Source organism: Heteronotia binoei, chromosome 7 (genome assembly GCF_032191835.1).
Source record: "Heteronotia binoei isolate CCM8104 ecotype False Entrance Well chromosome 7, APGP_CSIRO_Hbin_v1, whole genome shotgun sequence".
In the NCBI taxonomy this organism is placed as follows: domain Eukaryota; kingdom Metazoa; phylum Chordata; class Lepidosauria; order Squamata; family Gekkonidae; genus Heteronotia; species Heteronotia binoei.
Genome location: NC_083229.1, coordinates 37,979,205 through 38,003,898, shown reverse-complemented (window position 1 = coordinate 38,003,898; position 24,694 = coordinate 37,979,205). Strand labels below are relative to the sequence as shown.

The 24,694-nt window shown below is 41.5% G+C and overlaps 1 protein-coding gene across 1 annotated transcript in view; it reads left to right on the top strand.

The window, feature by feature from the left end:
* SPAG1 (sperm associated antigen 1) overlaps positions 1-24,694 on the top strand; it is a 51,140-nt gene that overhangs the window by 18,695 nt on the left and 7,751 nt on the right. The window contains exons 8-14 of the mRNA XM_060243433.1: positions 1,562-1,692; positions 3,308-3,414; positions 4,389-4,551; positions 8,763-9,182; positions 9,535-9,634; positions 12,542-12,694; positions 24,361-24,536. Coding sequence (XP_060099416.1) covers positions 1,562-1,692; positions 3,308-3,414; positions 4,389-4,551; positions 8,763-9,182; positions 9,535-9,634; positions 12,542-12,694; positions 24,361-24,536 — 1,250 coding nt within the window. The remainder of the gene's footprint in view (positions 1-1,561; positions 1,693-3,307; positions 3,415-4,388; positions 4,552-8,762; positions 9,183-9,534; positions 9,635-12,541; positions 12,695-24,360; positions 24,537-24,694) is intronic.

The window sequence follows — 24,694 nt, the reverse complement described above, 5'->3', positions numbered from 1 at the left end:
CATCTGGCTTTCATCCATGCCCATCTTGTCAGTTTATGTGCGTCTGACCTCGGCTGTTGAGAGCAAACCTAAGCTTATTATTCAGTGGGTCTTACTCCTAGGAAGGATTTCTTAGGATTGCAGTCCTTGTTAATTTTATTTGCATTTTTTTTCCAGTAGAGGCTGTTTCCTCCCAGTATCCATTTATTTCATGATCTTCTCCTGAGGTTCCACCCTCCCTGTTCAGCATATCCTGAATCATATATAGCAGGGTGTATGTGGGTGCTTCTGTTCCCATATACAACAAGAAAGAAATTATAAATCTAAACCAGCAATTCCAGGAGAAGGGTATAATTACAGTAAAAAGTATAGAGATTAATTTCAAGATATTGAGGACAAAAATGAAATGAAATCAAATACAGCTGCGAGAGTCCTGAAAATGACATGATTCCCATTCCTCTTTTTTTTTAAATTATAGTTTGGATTATACAAAATTCTGGGTCATTTGGAGAGACAATCAAATTTGATTTGGTGTGTCCTTTATTTATTATAACCGTTGGTTCCAAAGGAGGTCAACTTTTTCCAGAAGAGGTGGTGTCAGTAAAGTGGAAACATTCGAACATGTTCTGCTTTATTGTTGTTTTACCAGGAAATTCACCTAAAATATTTTTCCATTGGTTAGAAGGTTTCTTGACCATTCTGGCTATGATATTTTAAGGATGTTTCTTATGAGTAACAACCTTCAGATTACAATCTGTAGTGCAAAATTTTACAGTAGCAATCTGTAAAATCTGCCAGGATATCTTGCTTACTAATTTTAGCTAATTTTATAATTTGATACTTTGTTGTATGTTGGTTATTATGTTCAACTTAGCTTTGTATGGGTTTTCTTCTTATGTATGTAATCTGTGATTTGTGCTGGTCATTGGCCTAATAAATCTGATTGATTGATAGTTTGAATTATTATCCTCTTAACTTCTGTGTGTTTTATAGCACAGAATTAGAGTTCTTTAAATGATGAGGGATTTTCTCAGAATTCTTCAGGCTCATATTTGAAATTGCCTTACTAACAACTCTTATTTTCCCAATTTACCAGAAGCTAACTACACATTATACAGAAATAGGAGAGCCCAGTGTATCTTTTTTTTTTTTTACAGGTGTTCAAAAGACAAGCAGCTGGGAGGGGAGATTGTAGGAATTGAGAACACAGGAATAATGGGGGCAATATTTAACACTGTCCTCCTTCCTAAATTGCTCCCCATCCTAGCTAATGCAGAACATGTGTTAGCAAAGAAAAACACACATTCTGTAACTTCACAGGAAAGGAAAGCAGTTTGTGGGCTGGAGGGATCATTGGGAGAGGAGCAATTACTGTTAGTGAAAGGAGGAGCATTCCTCTGTTCCTTTTGTGTTCCAAACTCCCCCATTCCAAAGTTGCTTTTCTTTAATAATAAAAATCTAGGGCTCTTTTATTCATTGTTCCATATTTTATACAATTAGCTTCTCAGTGATCTTTGAAACATCGAGCTTACTGAAGTTTATTGTTAATTTCAGGCTGCCTAATAGGTTTCCTGTTTTGTAGAAGCATATCCGTGTACCCCAGTGTGGCTGCGTACAATAACAAAGCTCAGGCAGAAATAAAACTTCAGAACTGGCAAGCTGCTCTGCAGGATTGTGAGACTGTATTAAAAATGGACCCTGGAAATATAAAAGGTAAATTTAGATACTTATTTCTGAAAACATAGTTCTGACACCACCCATTTAAAATGAATGGAATGTAACTGACAAAGTGCACTAATTTAAATGCTTTATGGAATGCACCCTATTTTAACAACCACTGGTTCAGGCCATGTAACATATATCTTCAGAGTACAAAGGATCAAAAGTAGTGTGGAACAGCAAGTCCCAAATATATTTGTTCTGCCTTTGTTACAGTGAGAAACAAGTTGTTTACTCTAAGACACTGATTAAGTCTTGTGTTGAAGGAAGCCTGTAGCCGCCTAGTGTTTGTGTTGTACTAACAGACTGTTGAAACTTTCTCCACTACTCACCAATGTTCCCTCTAAGCTACAGTCTTGTGAGCAAAAATTCTACTTTATGAGCTACTGGCATTAAAGTTGTTAATTTTTGACATTGTTAGAACTGTATAAATTAGTGTGCTCTGAGGTCATCCTTCCTGAGCTAAGACCAAAATGTTTGAGCTGGAGGCTAAAAATCTGTGAGCTAGCTCATGCTAACTCAGCTTAGAGGGAAACCTCCACCCACCTACGTTACTCCAAAAACTCATTCCTCTTAACTTAATGTAGGGTCTGAGATACAAGCAAGCCATGAAAAGATGGAGGAAAATTCACTCTAAAGAGCAAAGATGTTCCCCTTTGAATGAGAGAAAAACACCTACTGTTTGTGCAGGTTCATACTGTCTTAGCACATGTGAAATCTTCTGGAAAGTTCCTACACGGCAAGACAATACGTTTTTACCAGGAAGAGAAGGAGATAGTAAATGATCCTTGTTACACAGAAATTTGATCTCTTTTCTCTTCCCATGCACACATGCTCACTTGCTCTCTTTTTATTTATTTTCGTTCAATTTATATCCTGCCCTCCCCACCAAAGCAGGTTTAGGGCGGCTCACAACAATAATATCACAATAAACAATTAAAATTTCACAACATTAATACATCATAATTTAAAATTCAACAGTTAAAAACAATCTGGTGCTAACATCATTTGGTGTTGTTTCACTTCTAATGACTTTATTATTTCTTAAATTTTCTCCGACAATAACGGTGACTCAGAATCAGTTGAAGGCCAACCAGAAGAGTGTGGTCTTACAGGCCTTGCGGAACTGGGCAAGGTTTTCTGCCCCCTCTCCCAGGACAGATGATGTTGTAAATCACATAACTAAAACCTCTTTTCAGGTTTTCATGTGCATTATGCATTTCTTAAAAATATATATACACATTTGTGCAGCTATAATTACATATATTTTAGTGGGTTATCCTTCAGCACATCAACATCTTCACAGGCATTTGTTGGATACTTGGGCCAAAAGAAAGTTGACTTTCTCTCTGCTGTAAACATAGTAAAATCACAATACTACCAAAATGTAAACTTTTCCCCTTTTCTTTGTCCTACAAAGATTATCTGTTTCACATCCAATTAAATTAATTTTTAAGCTGTTAATATTACATATCCTTGCAATAGATAATTCTAACTAGTGATAATTTGAAAACTGTCTTACAATTCTATTGTATAGGTTGCTAAGGAAGATTTATTATGTACTATATAACTGAAATAACTGCCTTAATGTGCCCTTTCTTTATTGCAGCTCTTATGCGCCGTGCCACTGTATACAAGAATCTTCAGAATTACAGGGCAGCTGCAGAAGATCTGCAAAAAGTATTACATACTGAGCCCCAAAATGCTGTAGCAAAGGTAAGCTGTAGCAAAATGCTGTAGCAAAGGTAAGCACCAGTTGCTGACTTCCTGTTTGTAGCGTAAATTATGTTTGCAAAATGTTGTGTTGCTTGTGTTTGAAAATAGTTATTTTCAGGCATAGTATGCAATTATAACCATAAGGGTCTCAATTTCAAATTCTCTCTTAAGAATGCTGTGTACAGCAACCAACCAGTGCCAAAATAAGTCCATTTCTTTTGGTAGAACTGTTTAGAATTAGTAGGTTTCGAATTTCAGACTGAAATTCTAAACTTTCGTATTGGAAATCAAATACTTTCCATTGACTGTTCAAGCAAATGGTTCATCTTCCCATGGTTAAAAAAATCATCAGAATCTGTTTCTAATTGTAACTATGGCTCAGGTTTTGATCTAGTCACAATCTAAAAATAAAATTATTTTATTTATAATTTTCTTATGAGGTCTTTAAACATAACGCTTCTTTCAGAAGAGATGACATTCCTTTTTTTCATTGCAATTTATTCATCTCCTCTACCTTCTCCATTTCTTGTTAATGAGATGGGGCAGAAAGTAGTGCATACAATATTCCAAGTACATCATAGATTTAGGCAATGATATTATGAATCAAGATTTGTGTTTTGGTTCTTAGATTCAATTCACACCCTATCAGAGTACAAGAAAGTTAAGATGTTTTTCCAAATGTATATCATTTTACACTAACAGTTGAAGCTCATATACCATTCTGGACCTGGCCTACATAGTCTGGGGAGAGAGATAATCCTTGTACAATTATTTACTGTTCTAGTAGGAAAATTACCATCCTGAATTTAAAAATCAAAGCTATGTAAAACCTTTTGATAATGGTGAAGTTTTCTACTAGAGTAATTCATGTGCCAGAGCCCTCAGTGAAGGGCTCTGCTGTTAGTGGAATTAAATTTTTGAATCCAGTCCTTTGTATGTTTCATGTTTACAAAAAATGTTTTCTTGTACGTCAGAAAAATCTCTCCGATATTGAAAAGACTCTGAAAGATTTGGAACCCGTATCTCAGACAAAGATCAAAGGAAAAAGAATTCTTATTCAGGACATAGAAGAATCAGAAAGTGTTGAAGAACAAGCAGAAAATGCTGTAGAGCATGAAAATGGAAGTGGAGACAAAAGTAACATTACTTTTAATTGCTTTTTTTGGATCATAGAGATGGCATCACCCAAGATGATAAAGGAATTGGAGCACCTGTTGTATGAGGAAAGGCTGAGGAGGCTGGGGCTTTTCAATTTAGAAATAGATGGCCAAGGGGACATAATAGAAGTTTATAAAATTACTAGGAATAAGGCCTGTTGTGAAGAAAATACAATAGACTCTAGAGGCTCTGGGCGAGTGCCCCCCCCCTTGCTGTTTTTCCACCCACCCAAGTGAAGACATTCACTCCCCCCCACCTCAAGGAGAGCTTATCTTTGCCATCTGGAGAGCAGTTGTAATTCTGAATGATCTTCAGCCCTCACCTGGAGACTGCTGTTTGAAAGGCACTTGAGTGTAATTAGTAGACTGATCAAAACCACCAAGTTGCTTTGATCACTCACCTGGAGATTGGCAGCAGTGTTTGCCCAGAAGGAAATTACTGGTTTGGAGAATGGAATCTAAGGCCTTGTACCTATGGGAGGTCCCATCCCTCCTCAAACTGTACCCTCTCAGGGCTCCACCCCTCAGATCTCCAGGAATCTCTTAGCAACTGCTAAGTCACACTGGTGCTGAACAGGAGCAAGTAGCCAGGCCTGATTAAGCCATGCCAGTCAGGTGGCATCAAGTCACCCAGAGGGTGCTGCCAGAACTAGTGTAGAAGACATTGGATTTATATTCCGCCCTCCACTCAAGAGTCTCAGAGCAGCTCACAATCTCCTTTATCTCCCTCCCCCACAACAGACACCCTGTGAGGTGGGTGGGGCTGAGAGGACTCTCACAGCAGCTGCCCTTTCAAGGACAACCTCTGCCAGAGCTATGGCTGACCCAAGGCTATGCCAGCAGGTGCAAGTGGAGGAGTGGGGAATCAAACCTGGTTCTCCCAGATAAGAGTCCACACACTTAACCACTACACCAAACTGGCTCTCCAGTGTAGCCAACTTCCAGGTGGAAGCTGAAGATCTCCAGGAATCACAACAGAACTCTCTTCCCCTGGAGAAAATAACTGCTTTGGAGGGTGGACTCTATGGCATTATATTCAGCTGAGGACAACATAGGTTGCCTAGCAACAGCCTCTGGCTAGCAACTTCCCCAGTGGGAAGGAGGGAGGAAGGAAGGGAGTGACAAGAAAGAGGTGGTCGCCATGGTCCCTGAGGAAATTCTCTGTGAGGCTGCAGTAGAGTAGCAGCCCTTTCTGAGGTGGGTTGATGGACAGGACACAGAGAAGTGTCTGAGATGTGTCTGTCTGAGGTAAGACTGTTTCAGCGGTCTGTTCAGTGTTCCCGGGCCTGCAGTAGGCAGGGGATAGGGTAGTCAGCCAATAAGAACCCAGAGGTGGTGACTGATGCATGATGGAACAATTATTTGTCGAGTGCATAGAATGCCAGTGGGAGTGCTCCATTTGGCCACCAGCATAGGAGAATTATATAGAAAGAGATGGCACAAGACATAGAGAGCCAGTTTGGAGTACTGGATAAGTGCATTGACTCTAATCTGGGAGAACTGGGTTTGATTCCCAACTCCTTCGCATGCATCTGCTGAGTGACCTTGGGTCTGCCACAGTTCGCAAAAGAACAGTTCTTGAAAGAGCTCTGTCAGGGTGAGAGGTCAGTTATTTCACAGGGTGTCGATTGTGGGGAGTGGAAAGGAAAGGAGATTTTAAGCCTCTCTGAGACCCCCAAGTGAAGTGTGGGGTATAAATCCAATCTCTTCTTTTAAATTGCTTTAAAATGGGTTTTGACAGATTCATGGAGGATAGGTCTGTTAGCAGATATTAGCCGTAGTGACAAAAGGGAACCTCCACACTCAGAGGCAGTAAACCACAGAATACCAGTCAAGGAGGCAACATCAGGAGATAGCCTCAGCCTGTATGCCCTGTTGTTGGCCCTCCAGAGTAATTGTTTGGCCATTGTGTGAGGCAGGATGCTGATCTAGGTGGACCACTGGTGTGATCCAGCAAGTTTTTCTCAGGGCCTTTGTAGAAAAAGCTCAGGATGAACTAATTTGCATATTAGGTCTCACCCCCTGATGTCACCATTGTTTCACAAAGGAACAATCCCAGCATGAACTCATTTGCATATTAGGTCACACCCCTGATGCCAAGCCAGCCAGAACTGTGTTCCTGCTCAAAAAAAGCCTTTTTTCCCCTTATATTCTTATATTATTCTCATTGACATGAAGTTAGACCCAGGTGGGCAGCTGTGTTATTGACATGAAGTTTGAGAAAATGACTATCAGGATTTCTTTCTCTTACTGCTTAAGATGCTTACTTGTATTAGGAAACACACATTCTAAGAACAAAGGGGCTCTTATTTTCTTTCTCCTAGCCACCCTGTGTGATCACTGAAAAGCTAACGCTAAGAGTCAGGAGACACCTTTGTGGATGGAATGCTAAGTGATGGGGCGTGGGGCTGCAGTTAAAAGAGAGCTAATAGGGTAAAATCGTCTCCTACTGCCATTAGCAAAGGAAATTTGGCAGAGTAAGAATTCTGCTTTTCAAGAAGAATGAGGAGGGATTTTATCTGATTCCCATTCTTCATTATAACCTTCTTATGTCCTCTAGGGTCCCCTGACTCTCAGCATCAGCTATTTATGGGGCAAGGGATAATCTTAGGGGCTAGGAGGAAGTGAAAGGTTGGACTACCTGCCTTGGTGCTTGTGGAATCTAATCTGTAATTTTTATCCATAATAAATTTGCTATTTGTATATGCATATTTTTTCTTCACAACCCCAATTTTTCACTTTAAAAGTTTTCCAAACAAAAACCCAAGCAGCTTCTTAAAATAATTTTAAATAACAATCTGAAGTTACTGAGGGACAGTTTCTAAAAGGACCTATAGAGTAGGGAAATGCCCCTTTTAATTATGATTGTATGGAATTTTGCCTTGTCAAACTCAGAACATTCAGCAGAATTTATTATTTCTGAAGGGGACACTGCATTTATCCTTTTAGCATTTTTTTCCTCCAAAAATTTCTTTTTCTTCTCTTTAGGATTATTTTTGGTTCTGGTAGAAGCTTAACTGAGACAAACCATATACTACCTGTCCCCCCCCCCCCCATATATTTGGCATTTATTAATCTAGCAGTAAAAATTCTGACTTGCAGATTGCTGACTGAAGCAATCCTGTTAATATTTTAGTTGCTAGCTTTGTAGATGAAGGATATAAATTATCTGTGCTTGGTTAGTTCAGTAACTTATATTGCATGTTAGACTAGGATCTGGGAGTAAAAAAGGTAAAGGTAGTCAGTCCCCTGTGCAAGCACTACTCGTTTCTGACTCTAGGGTGACGTCGCATCACGACGTTTTCATGACAGACTTTTTAATGGAGTGCTTTGCCATTGCCTTTCCCAGTCATCTTTTCCCCCAGCCGACTTCGGAAGGATGAAAGGCTGAGTCAACCTTGAGCCGGCTACCTGAACCCAGCTTCCGCCGGGATTGAACTCAGGTCATGAGCAGAGAGTTCGGATTGCAGTACTGCAGCTTTACCACTCTGCCCCACAGGAGATCTGGAAGACCTAGGTTCAAATCCCTGTAGTTGCCATGAAAGTTCACTGGGTGATCTTGAGCCAATCACATGGCTTAACCTGCCTGACAGGGCTGTTGTGAAAATAAAATGGAGGGAAGTATAATGATGTAAGCCACTTCAGGTCTTTATTGGGGTGGAGAAAGGTGGGATATAAAAAAATAATTTTTAAAAACTGCTGAATATCTTTAATGTGTTTAGATCTAAATAATACGCTTTTTAAAGGCTAGTTCTTCAGTGGACTTGAAACAATAATCTAAAAAAGGGTATTTGTATGTACCATTTTACAATATAGTAGAATTTCAAAATATTTTTCAACATTTTTATAGTGATAATAGTAAACATTAAATCTGGCTTGGCACATAGTTGTGAGCATACAGCATTTAAAAGGTTAATTTCAAGAAGCTTAAATACCATTTAGAACAGGGTACTGTACATTATTAAGAGGGGAAACTGATTTGACAACATTACCGGGCTGTAGCATATTGTTTATATGTAATATTTTATGCTTGTCTTTGAGAATGCATATTTGTTTGGGAGTAAGCTAATTTAAATAAGCTAGGGTGCCTTAAGAATCTGCCAATAGATTGTTCTAGTCCTCCCCTCTTGTTTTTACAATAGTTCCTTCTGATGATGCAGACTATAACCTAGCCGATTAACTTCCTTATAGAAACTGCTGTGCTAGTGGGAGGACAGATCACAAGTGAGAAGACTGAAATGGGGAATGCGCAAAAGAAGTTCCCTGGCAAAGGAGATGGCTGTAAATCAGAATATAAGGAAGCACAGAAGAACAGAGATCCTTCTGAAACGAGCATTAAAAAAGGCACCCCTGAAAAAAGGACAGCTAAAGTTCCGCATGACTGTGGGAGTGAAGTAAATGGCTATCTCAGCACTGGTAAAAATAATATTGAAGACAGTAATGCTAAACCAAAGGATGTAGAATCTTCCTTAGCGGGAGAAAGGAGTTCCACTCTGCTCCCCCCTACTGCAGCAGCATTGAAAGCTGAAGGAAATGCATTGTTTAAGAATGGGCAGTTTGGAGAGGCAATTCTCAAGTATTCAGAGGCAGTTGAAAATGTCAGCAATTCAGGTAAGTGCAAATCCTTCAGAGTGATTTTTTGGTAACTTTAAAGGGTAATTTGTGAGTGTATAATATTTTCAGATTTGTTCCTGGAATACATAAGCAGTGGTGAAAAATTATTTCGTATACATTGGTGAAGTAAAACAGATCTTTCATGTAGGTTTCAGATCAATATGGTTGCATATTAAAGTAATGATATATTTATAGGTTGCTGGATTAAACAAAAGGTCCTTGAAGCTTTGCTTCATCAGCATAACTGCATTACTGCAGTACAACTTGGAACCCAAAGAATGCTTTTGGAAAATACTAACAAAATTTTACTTCAGTAATCAACTTTTGTTTTAATTTTATATAATTTTAGGAATTCAGAGTCCAGAGGATATAAGTATTTTGTATTCTAATAGAGCAGCATGTTACCTAAAAGAAGGCAACTGTGTTGACTGCGTTCAGGACTGTAACAGGTAAATAGCACCCTTCTTGCAAGGAGACATAATTCCCTATAATTATAGTAGTATTTTAACTGTTTTTTAGTATTTAAATAGCTTGGAAGATATAACACCTATTTTATGTGTTTTGTAAGACATGTTGCAAATCACTTCCTCAATAAGGGGCGGGGGAGGAAGAAGACAGCTCATATTTCTCCAGTTTATGTAAACATGTTTGAATGTAAAATTTAAGTAGGTTCTTTTCACAACCAGTGACCAATTTTTATAGATATTTTTGCATAAACTTTCCTTTGATAACAGAACCTAGAATTGCGTGTGATCTGGAATATTTACAAGTAGTTGCATCGTATCAAGAAATAGTTTCAAAGTTACATTGCAGTCCTTACCAGAAACTGAGATGAACATTGGTTTCTAACTGGTATAGTGTGGGGCATAGTAGTACTTTCAGTCCCTTCTCTCTATAATGTGGTGTTTTAAGTGTAACTAGCATATTAAAAAGTCTTCTGTTAATTATTTTAGCTAGTATCTGAGTTAGTCTTTAAGAGTATGAGATTTGTGGTAAAGTCATAGCTTTGCTGACCTTGTTTTCCAAATTGTAAAAATAACAGGATAGTAGATTCTCGGATATTAGCATGTTAGAATGCTAAACCTTCATCTGAATTAAGAATTTTTTTCAAGTCAAATTATTTCTTCTTACTTCTCTAACTTTCTCTTAATAATAAACTGTTCTTCATAATTAGTTGGCGACTGCTTATGAGCTTTTACGTTTCATAGTCTTAGACAACTGCCTTGTTAGTTTGGTCCCAGAAAACTAAATATTCAAAAACACAGGAGTATTTCAGAATCAGAAATGTCAGAATCTTTATTAAAATAGTAATTGATCAGCATTATTTGTTGTTATCGGCAGGGCTTTTCTTTTTTTAGCACGAACTCAGTTCTGACTGGCTTGGTATCAGGTGCTGTGGCCTAATAGGCAAATGAGTACCTGCTGGGCTTTTTCTACAGAAAAAGCCCAGGTTACTGGACCATCTTCTGTTTTGGTTTAGAAGAGCTGCCTGATTTTTGAATTACAAAGAGCATCAAGAGGTATGGACAGGTAGTTTAATCTTCCTTGAAAGTAAGATCAGACTATTTGGATTGGTCTTTGAGACTCAGGACTAAATCAGGAAAGGGTAAATGATCATATGGAATAATGACAGTATTCTGGTTTTCAGATTTTTGCTAGCATTACCTCTCCCAAGCTTTCAGGATGGGGCAGACAGTAAACCTTAACAATGCTGCAAATTTTGTTGAAAATGAGTTCTGTCACTTCAGTGAGTTAGCTGTTCATATTTTTTTTGCATATTGAAACATTCTGGTTTTCATTTTCTTTCTACTTTAATACTTGAAACTCTGTCAATAAAAGCTATTTATTTTGTTTTTATTTAACTCATTTATATCTCACCTTTCTCCCCAGTGGAGATCCATAGTGGCTAAGATCGTTCTCTCCTCTCCTCCATTTTATCCTCACAACACAACTGTGAGGTAGTTTAGGCTGAAAGAGTGTGACTGGCCCAAGGTTACATGGCAAGTTTCTATGGCATGAGCTGGGATTCAGGCCTGGGTCACCCGGATACTAGTCTGACACACTAACCATTATGCTACCCTGGCTCTCAAAAATGTTGTTTTGCATTGTTCCCTCCACTTAATTCCCACAACACCCCTGTGAGAGGGTAGGATAGGCTGAGAAATTGTGACTGGCCCAAGGTCACCTGGCAGGCTTCTGTGGTCCAGCAAGGGATTCAAACCTGGTCATCTCAAGTCCTAGTCCAGCACTCTAAGCCCTTACACCACACCATATCTGAAGTGTTTTTGTACAAGTGACTTGCAGTGTGCTGCTAATTACTATTATGAGAGAGAGAGTGTGGAGCTACCAGGAGGAAAACACTCATTTCCTGGGATCCCTCCTGTTATAGAGAGCCTGAAAGAGCAGGGTAAGGGATGTGTGAAATTCTGCAGTCCTTTGAATTCAGCATTCAGCATGGGAACCTCTGTCCTCATCTGAGATAAATGAACTTTTTAAATTATGAGGATATGCTGGCTTGGTGTGGATAGTGTTTGGTGACATCTTAGAAGAATGTGGTCTGTACAGGAAGTGTTCAAGACTGAGGTTTGATTACCTTCAATGTGACTAAGTATAAATTATGACCAACTGACATAATATAAATTATGCAAAGTGAGCAAATATTGTCAAATATCCTTAACCTGCATAATTTACACAGGAATTGAGTTGCCTTCCTTATGAAGTGATCAGAATTCTCAGAATGCTAGGCATGAATATCAAGTTTTAATTGTTAAAAGCAAATGGTACTTTTCTTGGTAGCAATAGAGTTCATCAAATATTTGGATACTTAACTGTGGCATTTAAAAGTCTTCTGTGGAATTCTTATACATCTTGAAGTAGGACAATGCATTTGGGAAGCCCTACTACCTATAAATACAGTTTGCAGTTGAGATAGGTTGCAAGGAGACAACTGATAGCCATTATCAACTAGATAGGTTTTTTACATGTATCGAATGCTCGGCAGATACAACAGCTATACTAAAAGGTACATTCACAGGTAGTACTTAAGCAGAATAAGCATTAATCCTCTATAGTACTGCTCTGTTACTAAGTATCACTTGGCTTAAATCTGTTCCTTGGCCATCTGATTAATAGGCTTTTCAGAATACTGCCGGGATACAAGAAGCGTGTAACAATAATAGTCCACATGAATAAATCAGTCCTGTTTTCCTCCCTCCAGTTTTATTTTAAGATAGAGCCATGATTTGAAAAACCTGAGATATACTTTGTATATGTTCATATCTATGCTAATAGGATTTTGGTGCTCACAGCCTTCTTGAGTATTGCTCTGCTAACAGATTTTGGCCATTTTTCTTTAGAGCCCTGGAACTTCATCCGTATTCTCTCAAACCACTTATGCGTCGAGCAATGGCCTACGAGTCCATGGAGCGATACAGGCAGGCATATGTGGATTACAAGACGTTATTGCAAATAGACAGTGGGATCCAGGCAGCTAATGACAGTGTTAACAGGTAGGTATTTCTAAAATTATTGTAAACAGTAATGTAACATTCTCTTTTGTGATATGTCATTGCATTGGTTGCAATGCCCATCTAAGCATTTATTACTTGGAAAAAAATTGTTGATTATTTGTAGAAAAAATAATTTACTCTTTGCTTTTTATTAGTAATTGTAATTAAGATACTTGGAATAGGGCCTGTGATATATTTGTATTTATACGATTTCTAGCACTTGGTCAACAGTAAATGAATACCTGGTATAATAACTACTGCTTTATCTAGTTGAGTCAGTAGAAGTGATTGTTTATACAGTCATGATGTTTGTTATTGCAAAACTACCATGCATTCTTTTTACATGAATATATTATTTTTCAAGGTGCTAGGCCTGCTCATGAGCATTTCCATGTTTCTTTAGAGTATTTTACTCAGGAGTAAAGTGAACTGTGGATCAAACTTGTATGGGCTTAGTTTTATCAGGAAGAATAGGTCTGATTTTAGTTTGCTGTTCCATGTCAGAACTGGGAGGCTGCGGTGGGAAAATTATCTTACTGGTAGAACACCCAAGTTCATACTTGATCACTGCTATTTACATAAGAATAAGAATTCCTAATTAGTTGGGATTTGGGATCAATATTCTGTGGGAGTTGCTTCCTTATTAAATTGCTAATCCTTATAGCAAGATACCCTTTTGTTACTAGGAAGTTAGAGACCACACAGGTTATATGAGCAAATTTTTGGGTTAATGGTGGTACCAACAGCTTGCTAACTTCCTCCAAAATCAGCCCATATAACCAGGCAGCAGGTGGGATGTGGAAAGAGAAAGTGTCCTTTTATACAGAAAATCGCTTGCAGTAACCAAAGATAGAAAGCTGAGCAACATACAAGAAAAATCTCTTTTCTGGGCTCTGTTACCCTGGACTGGGTTAGATCTTGCCTATCACCAGCAGAAGTGTGGATCTTTACTGTGTTCCATGCCCCACAGTGGTGACCCCCAGAAAATAGATTCCCAGGGCTGTGAGACCTGCATGAATTAATTGGGGGGGGGGAGGTGCACTGGAAAGGAGGAAGGTGGAAAAATTGTACTTCTTATTCTGGCAGTTGAACTCTGCTGTGGATCTACACAGGTCCCACATCCCCAGAAACATACTTTTCTGAGTGTTGGGAAAGATGGCAAGAGTGGAGGAGAACATGGCAAAGATTCACTTTCCTTTGTTTGGTGGTATCCAACCCATTCATCTTAAATTTAAGCTTTCTTTATGCTTGCTATCCTTCCCAGTGCTGAATGCTTTGGCCATAAACTCAGAGCATGGTTGTCACGCAATGAACAGCTGTTTGTTTCCCAACTGTGGGAGTGGCCCCCTATGCCTTTGCTGTAGGTTTATGAAGGGGCCAGAGCCTTTGGGCTTATTGAGGGAGTGGAATATCAGTACTGTGAGCGTAGCTTTCGACAGTAGTTTAATTCCCTGGATGGCCCCCTGAGTCTGCACGGAGAGTTGCCCAAGTCTGCCGGTCGGCCAGTCGGCCATTTGACCAACATAAGAACATTCCAATGACCCTTACCCAGCTATCTATTTTTCGGCAAAACCCCCCCCCCCTACCGCTCGACAAGAAGCAGGCTCCATATGGATACCAGTACGCCAGAAGGAAAAGGATAAGAACACGGCAAAAATAAGAACATTGCACTCATAGGCATTAGCACTTTAAAACCATTGCTCAAAGGCATTAGCACTTTAAAATCATTGCTTGTTACTCAACTGTTTACATCCCTCTGTCCCCCCAACCCCTGTCCCATCAGATCTGAACTGCCAATTGAGAGATATTATTTATTATTAGTTGTGGTTATAGGCTATTTAAATTGGAAATTATTTATTGGCTAAAGTGAGAGTTGATTATAGCGAATTAATTAAGGAAGAATTTATTGGGAGGGTTTTTTATGATTAAGGAGCTTCTGATATTAAAAATTGATCTGTGGCAAATTGATTAGGGAAGATAATTATTGGGGAGGGTTTTATAATTAATAAGCCTGTAGATTAAATTAATTTAAATTTAGCTAATAATTGTTGAGAAGTTTAGAGCGGATTTAGTTAAAATAGCTGATTAGTAAATGGCAGATTAGTTAAAATAGATAGATCAGCTGGGAGGAGGGGGCGGAAGAGAGGGTAGCTGGACGGTTCCATCAATTTAAGGGGACATTAATTGGAGATGAACGGCCTGGGGATTCCAGTGCTCCTGGGGAGGGGAAGATATGACGGTGGGACGAGGCAGCACTATAAAGGAAGGAGATCGAGACGCAACAGTGCTCGACCCCCTTCCAGCCTTCGTCCCATCCCGACGGTGACAGGTAGTGGGGCCAGGTTGAATTACTCGCCTCCGTCACTGGTGTTATGCAACGCCAGGTCCATTAATAATAAGACCTCTGTCCTGCAGGAGTTCCTGATTGAACAGGATATGGACCTGGCTTGCGTGACCGAGACCTGGGTGCGCGAAGGGGAGACGGTAGCTCTCTCCCAGACCGTTCCCCCGGGATACTCGGTCTTTCACCAGTCACGGACTAGCGGGCGGGGGGGGCGGGGTGGCACTCTTCATACGAGAGGCTTACTCCTTTAGGGCTCTTTCGGCTCCAGAGATCCCGGGTGTGGAATGTGTTGGCCTGATGTGGGATGTTGGGGAGGGGTTGGCGATCTGGCTGGTGTACCGACCGCCTAACGCACCGGCCGGCGCCTTACCATCCCTGGTGGAGGCCGCGGCGGGCTGGGCGTTGGAGCACCCAAGGCTTTTGGTCTTGGGTGACTTCAATGTCCATGCCGATGACGCGGCATCCAGCCAGGCGATGGACCTGGTGTCATCCATGGCGACACTAGGACTCTCCCAAGTTGTTACAACACCCACCCATCAGGCGGGACACATGTTAGACCTGGTCTTTGCGGCCGGAATATCAGTGACTGATATTGCTATGGAAGCAGTGCCATGGTCAGATCACTTTGCCCTCAAGGCCCGTATGGAGGTATCACCTAAAACCCGTTTAGGCGGAGAGCGTATTTTAGCTCACCCGCGGAGCCTGATGGACCCGGAACGGTTCCTAACGGCTCTACGGGATACCTGGCCCACTGGTGATTCCCTGGATGGTCTGGTAGAGTCCTGGAACAGTGGGCTCTCCAGGGCCATCGAGGAGATCGCACCCAGGCGCCCTCTGCGCCCCCGCCCGAAACCGTCGCCCTGGTTTAACCGGGAGCTGCGGCAACAAAAGCGGGGGCTCAGACGACTAGAGAGGCAATGGCGGCGTACTCGAGACGAAGTGACCCGAGCATCTTATAGAGAGAGTTTGAAGGCCTATGAGATGGCAATCAAATCCGCAAAGAGGGCATTCTTTGCGGCTAAGATTGCATCCGCAACTTCGCGCCCGGCACAATTATTTGACGTAATTAGAGGACTTACTACGCTGCCGCAAGGCAGGTTAAATTCTACTGAATTGGAAATAGGCTGTGAGGCTTTTGCGAAATTTTTTGCGGATAAAGTCGCATCACTCCGCCCCGACTCCCCTGTCAGTTTGGAGACAGTTAGCGAACCTGAGGCCCCGAGCCTGTCCTCGGATTATATACTGGATGGCTTTGACCCCCTCAGTCTGGAGGAAGTTGACAGGATTCTTGTATCTGCTCGCCCAACAACTTGTAAATTAGACCCATGCCCTTCCTGGCTTATTAAATCTTGCAAGGGGGACCTTAGATATCCCGTGCGGGATATCATAAATAGATCCCTAACGGAAGGGCACTTTCCAACGCCACTTAAAGAGGCTGTGGTCCGACCCCTCTTAAAAAAGCCATCTCTAGATCCGGCCCAATTGACACACTATTGGCCGGTTTCAAATTTGCCCTTTCTGGGTAAACTTATTGAGAGGGCAGTGGCGAAGCAGTTACAGACCTTCCTGGATGACACTTCCGTCCTCGACCCATTTCAGTCCGGCTTTCGCCCGGGACACGGGACGGAGACAGTGTTGGTTGCCTTAGTGGATGACCTTCAACGGCATCTGGATCGGGGTGGCTCGGCGGTGCTGATGTTGTTAGACCTGTCGGCGGCGTTCGACACGGTCGACCATCGGCTACTGACGTGCCGCCTCGCTGACGCAGGGATTCAGGGGTTGGCCTTACAGTGGCTTTCCTCTTTCCTGGAAGGTCGGGGACAAAGGGTCGCAATTGGGGGGGAGCTGTCTCGGAGGCGCCCACTTGATTGTGGTGTGCCCCAAGGGGCGGTTCTCTCCCCGATGTTATTTAACATCTACATGCGGCCCCTTGCCCAGATTGCCCGAAGGTATGGGTTGGGGTGTCACCAGTATGCTGATGACACCCAGCTCTATCTGCTGATGGATGGCCAACCTGTCTGCGCCCCGGAAAACCTTGACCAGGCACTACAGGCCGTGGCTGAGTGGCTCAGACTGAGTGGGCTGAAGTTAAATCCTACGAAGACAGAGGTCCTTTGCTTGGGCCGCCGCGGCCCGGGGAGGGGGATCCCCCTGCCGGCTTTTGATGGTGCGCCGCTTATGGCGGCGGACAGGGTCAGGAGCTTGGGGGTGCTATTGGAGCCTTCTTTAAAGATGGAGGCTCAGATAGCAGCCGCTGCCAAGTCCGCATTTTTTCATCTTAGACGGGCAAGGCAGCTGGCCCCCTTTCTGGAGCGCGACGACCTAGCAACAGTGATCCATGCTACGGTCACCTCAAGGTTGGACTACTGCAACGCCCTCTACATGGGGCTGCCCTTGTCTTGGACCCGGAAACTGCAGCTGGTGCAGAATGCCGCGGCCCGGCTGTTATTGGGTCTCCCAAAGTGGGAACACATTCAGCCGGGTCTTCGGACCCTGCACTGGCTTCCAGTGATATACCGAGTCCGGTACAAGGTGCTGGTTATTACCTTTAAAGCCCTATATGGCCTGGGACCTGCCTACCTGAAGGACCGTCTCTCCCCACATGTTCCCCAGAGAGCACTGAGGTCAGAAACACAAAATCTCCTCACTATCCCCGGACCAAAAGAAGCCCGCCTGAAAGCCACCAGGGAAAGGGCTTTCTCCGTTATGGCCCCCGTATGGTGGAATCAGCTGCCGGAAGAGGTGAGGGCCCTGCGGGACTTAGCGCAGTTCCGCAGGGCCTGTAAGACGACCCTCTTCCGGCTAGCCTATACCTAGCCTACATTTAGCTAGGACAACAACCGGAGGAAACTGGCCAGCCATCTGTTCACAGGAAACTGAATTACTCTGTTTTAATGTTTTAACTGCTTAAATTATTTAATTGTTTTACATTTGAAATTGTTTACTTTTAAGTTTGATTAATTGTTGGAAGCCGCCCTGAGCCATCCGTGGGAAGGGCGGGATATAAATCCCAAATAAATAAATAAATAAATTATTCTCCAGATAATCTTACACATTGCAAGATGAGTGTTCAAGACAGGCAGTCTGTTACTGACTGTGCAATTTTAAGTGCTGCTGTACTGAAGACCAAAGGTGTGCATAACATGCCTACTTGCCAGCAGTGAAAGCTTTGTATTAGTGTTGGGCCTGGTATTTATTCATTTAGATATTTCTGTCCTGTTTTTTCCCAGTGGGGGACCCAAAGCAGCTTAAAGTGTCATTCTTCCCCACCTTCATTTTATCCTCCCAACAGGAACCCTGTGAGGTAGGTTAGGCGGATAGTGAGCCTTCATAGTTAAATGGGGATTTGAAGGTGGGTCTCCCAGGCCCTTGTCTGACATTCTGACTGCTACAACATTCTGGTACCCCCAGCCAATATTTCATTGAACCACCTTATTAACATCATTCTTCTGTGCAACTGACTTGAATTAATTCCCAGTTCTCATCAGCAAACAGTTGCTGTCCATTAAAACCTGGATGTTGTTAAACTCTTATATCAGTTCAGTCATTATAAAAGATCTGGGGGGAAATGTTAAAAAAAAAGTGCGGTTTTCAAAATATGCAGTTGGTTCTCATAAGAAGCAACTCATTCCCTGCTAAGGTGTTTCTTTTCCTATGATGATTACATATGAATCCTGTAAGTAGCATGTTCCTCCTCCTTGATCTTCATTCTATAATTAGCTGTCTATTTCAATGCATGTGTTAAGTTTTGTAAAATATATTGCTGTCAGGATAGTTGTAGATTCCAAACACTTTAGGATTTTTATGAGAAACTTACATTTGAGGTTGAGTTGAGTTTAAAACTTTGGGAATAAATCATGGGTGCTACACTTCAATTTTACCTTGTCTTTATCACTTTGCAACATGCCTAATCTAATGTTCATCCATGTATGCATTTTGCTGCCATATAATGGCTTTTTAACTTGTAGAATTATACTAAGCCATTCAGAACTGTGGTTAGTGTACTGGGATGGCTTTAGACTACTATTGTCTACATTTAAAACAACAACAAATTGTAGGGTTTTACAAATTTGTTTAAATCCAAAAGTGCACTTTGAGCAGAAGAGTATCTTTGGGATCCAACCCCACAATTTTGCTTTAATCCAAAGGATGTTAAATGTATAAAGTGAGGATGCCTGTCCAGTCTCTGAGCAGCTGAGGCATAGCTAAGAAACTGCTTTTCAGGGTCCTGTCAAGGTCTATCTAGACCAGCAGTAGGATTCTGAAATTATAGATGCTCCCCCAGAAATGGACCAGCTGTAGATTCACCGATGGGGAACTTCCTACCAGTGGGTTTCTGATTAAAGCAATTCTTTCCCCTTTGGGGTCAAGGATTAATCTTTGGGGTCAAGGATCTTTTATGTTTTCAAAATGTTTTGAATTGTTGGTCTGGTTGGTTTGATTGTTAGAGATTGATGCTCATTGCTTTTTGGAAAGTTCATTATGGTTTGTTTGTCTTTTTACTCTTGCTTTAAGATATGAAGATGAATGGAGAACATTTTTATTTAACATTGGTTATGAGAAAGGATGCCTTTTATCTGTGTTATGCTTCATTGTATGGAATCAGGTGACTTTCTGTCATGTGAAATAGCCTGAAACTATTCTCGTCCCATGCTTTTGACTGTACGCTTGCATATAAAGGAAGTCCCCTGTGCAAGCACCAGTCGTTTTCAACTCTGGGGTGACGTTGCTTTCATGTTTTCATGGCAGACTTTTTACGGGGCGGTTTGCCATTGCCTTCCCCACGCTGGGTACTCATTTTACCGACATGGGAAGGATGGAAGGCTGAGTCAGCCTGGAGCCAGCTACCTGAACCAGCTTCCGCTGGGATCGAACTCAGGTCGTGAGCAGAGGGCTCCGACCAGTACTGCAGCTTTACCACTCTGCGCCAGGGGGCTCTTTACACTTGCATATAGCCACATTCAAATTTGCCTTCTGCTTCTTTGCTCAGTTCTTTAAGATTGCTTCTGTTGTGTTAATTCTTAACACTTTGACCTTTTCCCCCCTCTCTAGGCCTCATTTATGCTTTTTGCTTCACTGCTTATTCCTGCTTCCTTCCTGACAATCCATCTCCTTATTTCAGCAGCTTCTTCTTCCTCCTCCTGCTGGTAATTCATTTTCAGCTTGCAAAGTATTTGTTTGGAGTATATGAAATAGAACTGAAATATATGAATCGTGGGGCTTAGGGGAAATCTCCTTTCAGGGGCTGATGAGAATTGGTTTCCCGTAACATACTGACTTCCTCTATTTATTGTATTTATTGTTTTTAACAATGAAATTACGGTATATATTAATTTTGTTTTATTGTTGTACACTGCCCTGAGCCCTGTCTCACAGGGGAGGGTAGTCTAGAAACAAAATTCAATAAATAATAAATAAACTAATGTAAAGAACCCTATTGAAATCATCCCAGCAATGCAAAATTAAAGGGGAGTTTCAGTATCTTTGTGTTGATACATGCATCACCCAAGTGTTAACTCCAGAAACTTATATTTAAATTCCCCATGTGAGTTGGTACAGTTCCTTCCATACTGACACCAACTCCAGAAGGGATGACATTGCTTGGTTAATACTTGGAGGCTGGGGTATAGGATGGCATGGTTGCTGTTGCAGTAATGTGAACTACCCGAAAAGAAAGCTTTGAGGTTGAATTTCTCTATGTTATCTCTATGTCCAGCATATGTATGTCATCTTATAGAAAAATTACTGAATTGTATTTTACCCTCCAGTTGTGTGTTTGGGATTTAGCAGAGTTATCGTTACTGATTCTGTGGCCTTGGTTATGTGAGTTGTCAGTAAAGTTTTACAAAGTTGATCTTGTGAACAAAATACATTGTGATTCTCTTTCGATTCTCATTAGTTCGATATCTTATGAGGCTGTGCCAAGTTCTGATATGAATTTTGGTTAGTATTCAGAGGATTCATTCAGCTTGAGTTTCTTTTGGGTTGGATCCAGCCAACTTTTTCATTCAATCTTACCTAATTCTCCTCCTTACCACAGCCCCCTGAACCCCCTTGGTTTGTATCCAAGCACATTCCATGATCCCCAGCATAGTGTAGGTGAGTGGTCGAAGGGGATCCCCTCCACCTCTTCCCTCCAGTGGAAAAGCTGGATGGATACTTTGTATCCAGCTGAAAATCCACATTGTACCTGTACTTCAAGTGAGATTGGACTTGGAATTGCACATTCCCTTTGCTGAGTAGATGAAAAATTATTAAACTGGGAGATCCCACATTTACTTGAATCTGGATTCTCCTTGATTCTCCATGATTTACCCTGCTAAGAAGGCATGTATTCATTAGCGCTAGGGACCAATGCAGGTATGTTGCTGAAATATGAAATCTAGACTAAACTGAAGTAGTAATGTTCCTCGGGCCCTGTAACATGAGGGGAATAGTAATATCTGTTTATGGAATTTAATCTCAGGTGACCAGAAAGCTGCATCTAGAACAAAAAGCAGTGGCCCATCTCTGGGAATGCCTCAAACCATCACTTCAGGCATTTTTCATACTCTGCCAGGGCACAATTAAATGTGACTACTTAGATCCTAAACTTGGATCCTATGTATGTAAAATAGACACTGCCATGCTTTCTGGTTATTAAGATGAACTCTGAGCTGTTTTATAATAGCACTATCCATGTCTCAGGCTTGAATACCAAGCATGGCTGCTTCTTCCCTTAGAAGCTTGCCAAAGTACAAATCTGACTGTACACTGGAAGCTGTATATTAAGGTGAGATGCTGTGTAGGACATTCTTCAGAATAGTTGTATTTCTCCACACACACACCGGCAAATAGAAATATGCTGTTGTGACATGGCTACATTTGGCTATCATGATGAACCACAGATATGATAAGACTCTAGTGCCTCTCTAGTTCAATAAGCGTGGCCTACCCCACAAGGTGGTTGTTCAGATAAATTGGAAGAGCAGAGTGCTGTAAGCTGCGTTGTGGTCTTCATTGAGGAAAAGTGGGGCATCAGTATCATGCTTTGATTAAGCCCAGGTCTAGCATGATATCTGAATGCAGGCTGCCAAACAACCTGGTTTGCTGCTTGGTGCTGAACTGGGATTCTCAAGCATGTGCCTGGCTTGTTAAAGTGAAGTTTGTAGTAACTCTGGTTTCTTATGAAACCTGAATGCAGCACCCCATGTAGCCTCCGTTGCACAAAGGGAAAAGAACAAACCAACAGGTCCGGCTTTCTCAGGGCACTCCCTCCTTTCTTCTGCCTTCTTTCTGTGTCCTTCCCTCTTTGCTGGTGATGACTCACCAAGCAGGAATGGGCTTCGGTCTGAAATGGCGCAATTTAAATTTGGCTAATTATAACCCAAACCACTCTTGAAAACTGTCTTCTGACCAGAACTTCAAACTGTGTTTTAGTGCTGACTGTGTTTCATTTAAAAACATCAGTGCAGATGTTGCACTAATTGTAGCTACTTCCACATTTGGAAGGGAGAGGATAATGTTGGCCTGGGAAGGAAGGAGGCATAGTGTAGCCTAAGTGGCACTAGTTTGCCTGAGGGTCCTTTAAGGGATTGTGATGGTCAAGAAAACTTAAGAGGCCGGAGCTAGATTTGTGTCTAGAAGCACCATAGGGGCCAACAAGATTTTCAGGGCATAAGCTCTTGAGAATCAAAGCTCCAGTTGTTCTGCTGCAGTCCAGCACAGCTGCCCTCCCAAAACTATCTCACACAGACAAGATAACTTGTTTCTGTGGATGTGGTTTAATCAAAAACAGACCACAAAACAAACAGTTTCTTTTGTCCCTTTTAGTTGTTGGGAGCTTCCTACAGCAATGAACATGCCTTTGAGCCTAGTTTGTTCCTTCTGGTCTCTGATGAAGCCCCCTTAATACTACTTCCTTTTCCTTCTTTATACTCCCCTCAGCATGGTAGGTGTTCGGCCTCCCAGGACTTATGATTCTTGGTGATGCTCAATCTGCTGGTCATGCTGACTAATGCCTGCACTTAGAGCTCTTAACCCTTTATGTCACCCTGTATTGGGAAAGCTGCATCGCTTAAAAGAGGAAGTAATCGTGTAGCCTAGTCATAGCTATAGAATTTAGTTACCCGACACATCCAACCATGGCGTCCCTGATAGTCCTCATGGGTTCTTGTGCATTGGTACTATGGGCAGTTGCTTTGGGTTGGCAGTCTGGCACTAGTGCTGGGCCTGAAAGAGATACAGAATTCAGCTTGTCCTTTAAAGTGTGCACTTTGCTGGGTTGGATTCAACACCCCACTCCAACCTCAACCAAGGCTGATTCCACACGGAGGGTTTTCTCTGTTTCAGCAGTTCTAACTGTACACCTTTTATTTTTTCCCCCCACATGTTGCCATTCTTCATTCCTGCACAAAATGTAAACAGCCCAATCTTCCCACCCACCCTATGCTTAAAAAAAAAACCCTGAGGGAAAAGATCTTTTCTGTTGTGGCATTGTTGGGACAGTCTTTTTCATGTGCATGGAAAGGAAGGTATGCTTAAAAGAGTTGCCCCCTTCACCCCTTTTCACTGCATTTATTATGAACTGCCTTGGTGTCATTGTTGACACCAACAAAATTGTGATTTTTCTATTCTGGAGGGCTCAGGGCAACATAGTACCTGCTGTTATTACATTACAGGAATACAAGCAGCACATCGTTTTCTCAATTACCATTTGAAAATTTCCTGCTGTGCTCTCTCTGCCCTGCTTCACCCAAACAATAGGAGCTGAATTAGTCTTTTCAGTGTAGATGACCCTAATGGGACACCAAGTCCTTTCTAGAAATTAGTGTTACAAAAGGATTCAAATTTTGCATTGTTTTCCAGGGGTTGGTTTTTTTAAAGTGTAGCATTGTGCTGTTCTTGAGCAGCACGCTTGCATCCCAAAAATCAAACAGTGGGCAGAGTACCATGACAGTAGCATGGCAACAGGATGTGCCTGTGTGTGTGTGATGCATTCCACATTGATATAAAAGGTGAAAGAAGGATTGCCTTGTGCTGTGTGGAAAATCTCTATTGCATATGTGAATTGAACAATAATCACACCCACAACATGACCACCATAGAACCCCCCACTTGTGTGCAATCAGCCCACAGAGTGTAAATGTGAGGGTTTTTGAAGAATGGGATATACATTTCATAAATAAAGACCAAAACAAGTCTTTTAAAAACTTGGGACTGCGGTTTTAAATTAAGTCTTTTTAATTTGCTTTCCTTGAGAATAATCATGTGATTAATTTACTAAGGGTTTTTTAAAAGACATCATTCATATCTTTGGAAAAAAATATTTTTTTCTCTCTAGGATAACAAGAACGTTAATAGATCAAGATGGTCCAAGTTGGAGAGAGAAGCTACCCCCAATACCAGTTGTTCCTGTTTCTGCTCAGTTACACTGGTGGGATGGAGAAAACTTTGTTTCAGAGACAAAGCAAAACAAAATGGCATCCAGTCGTGAGGATCAAAACCCAAAGCTTTCTGGTACGTTTAATGTATTTTAGTGTGTATCAATATAGCAGACAAATTATTTTTAAAAAGAATTAGGCATTATTATAAATAATATTAAGAGTCATGTTGCAAAGTGGTTAGAATATTAAGAGTCATGTTGCAAAGTGGTTAGAATGTCAGGTTAGGATCTG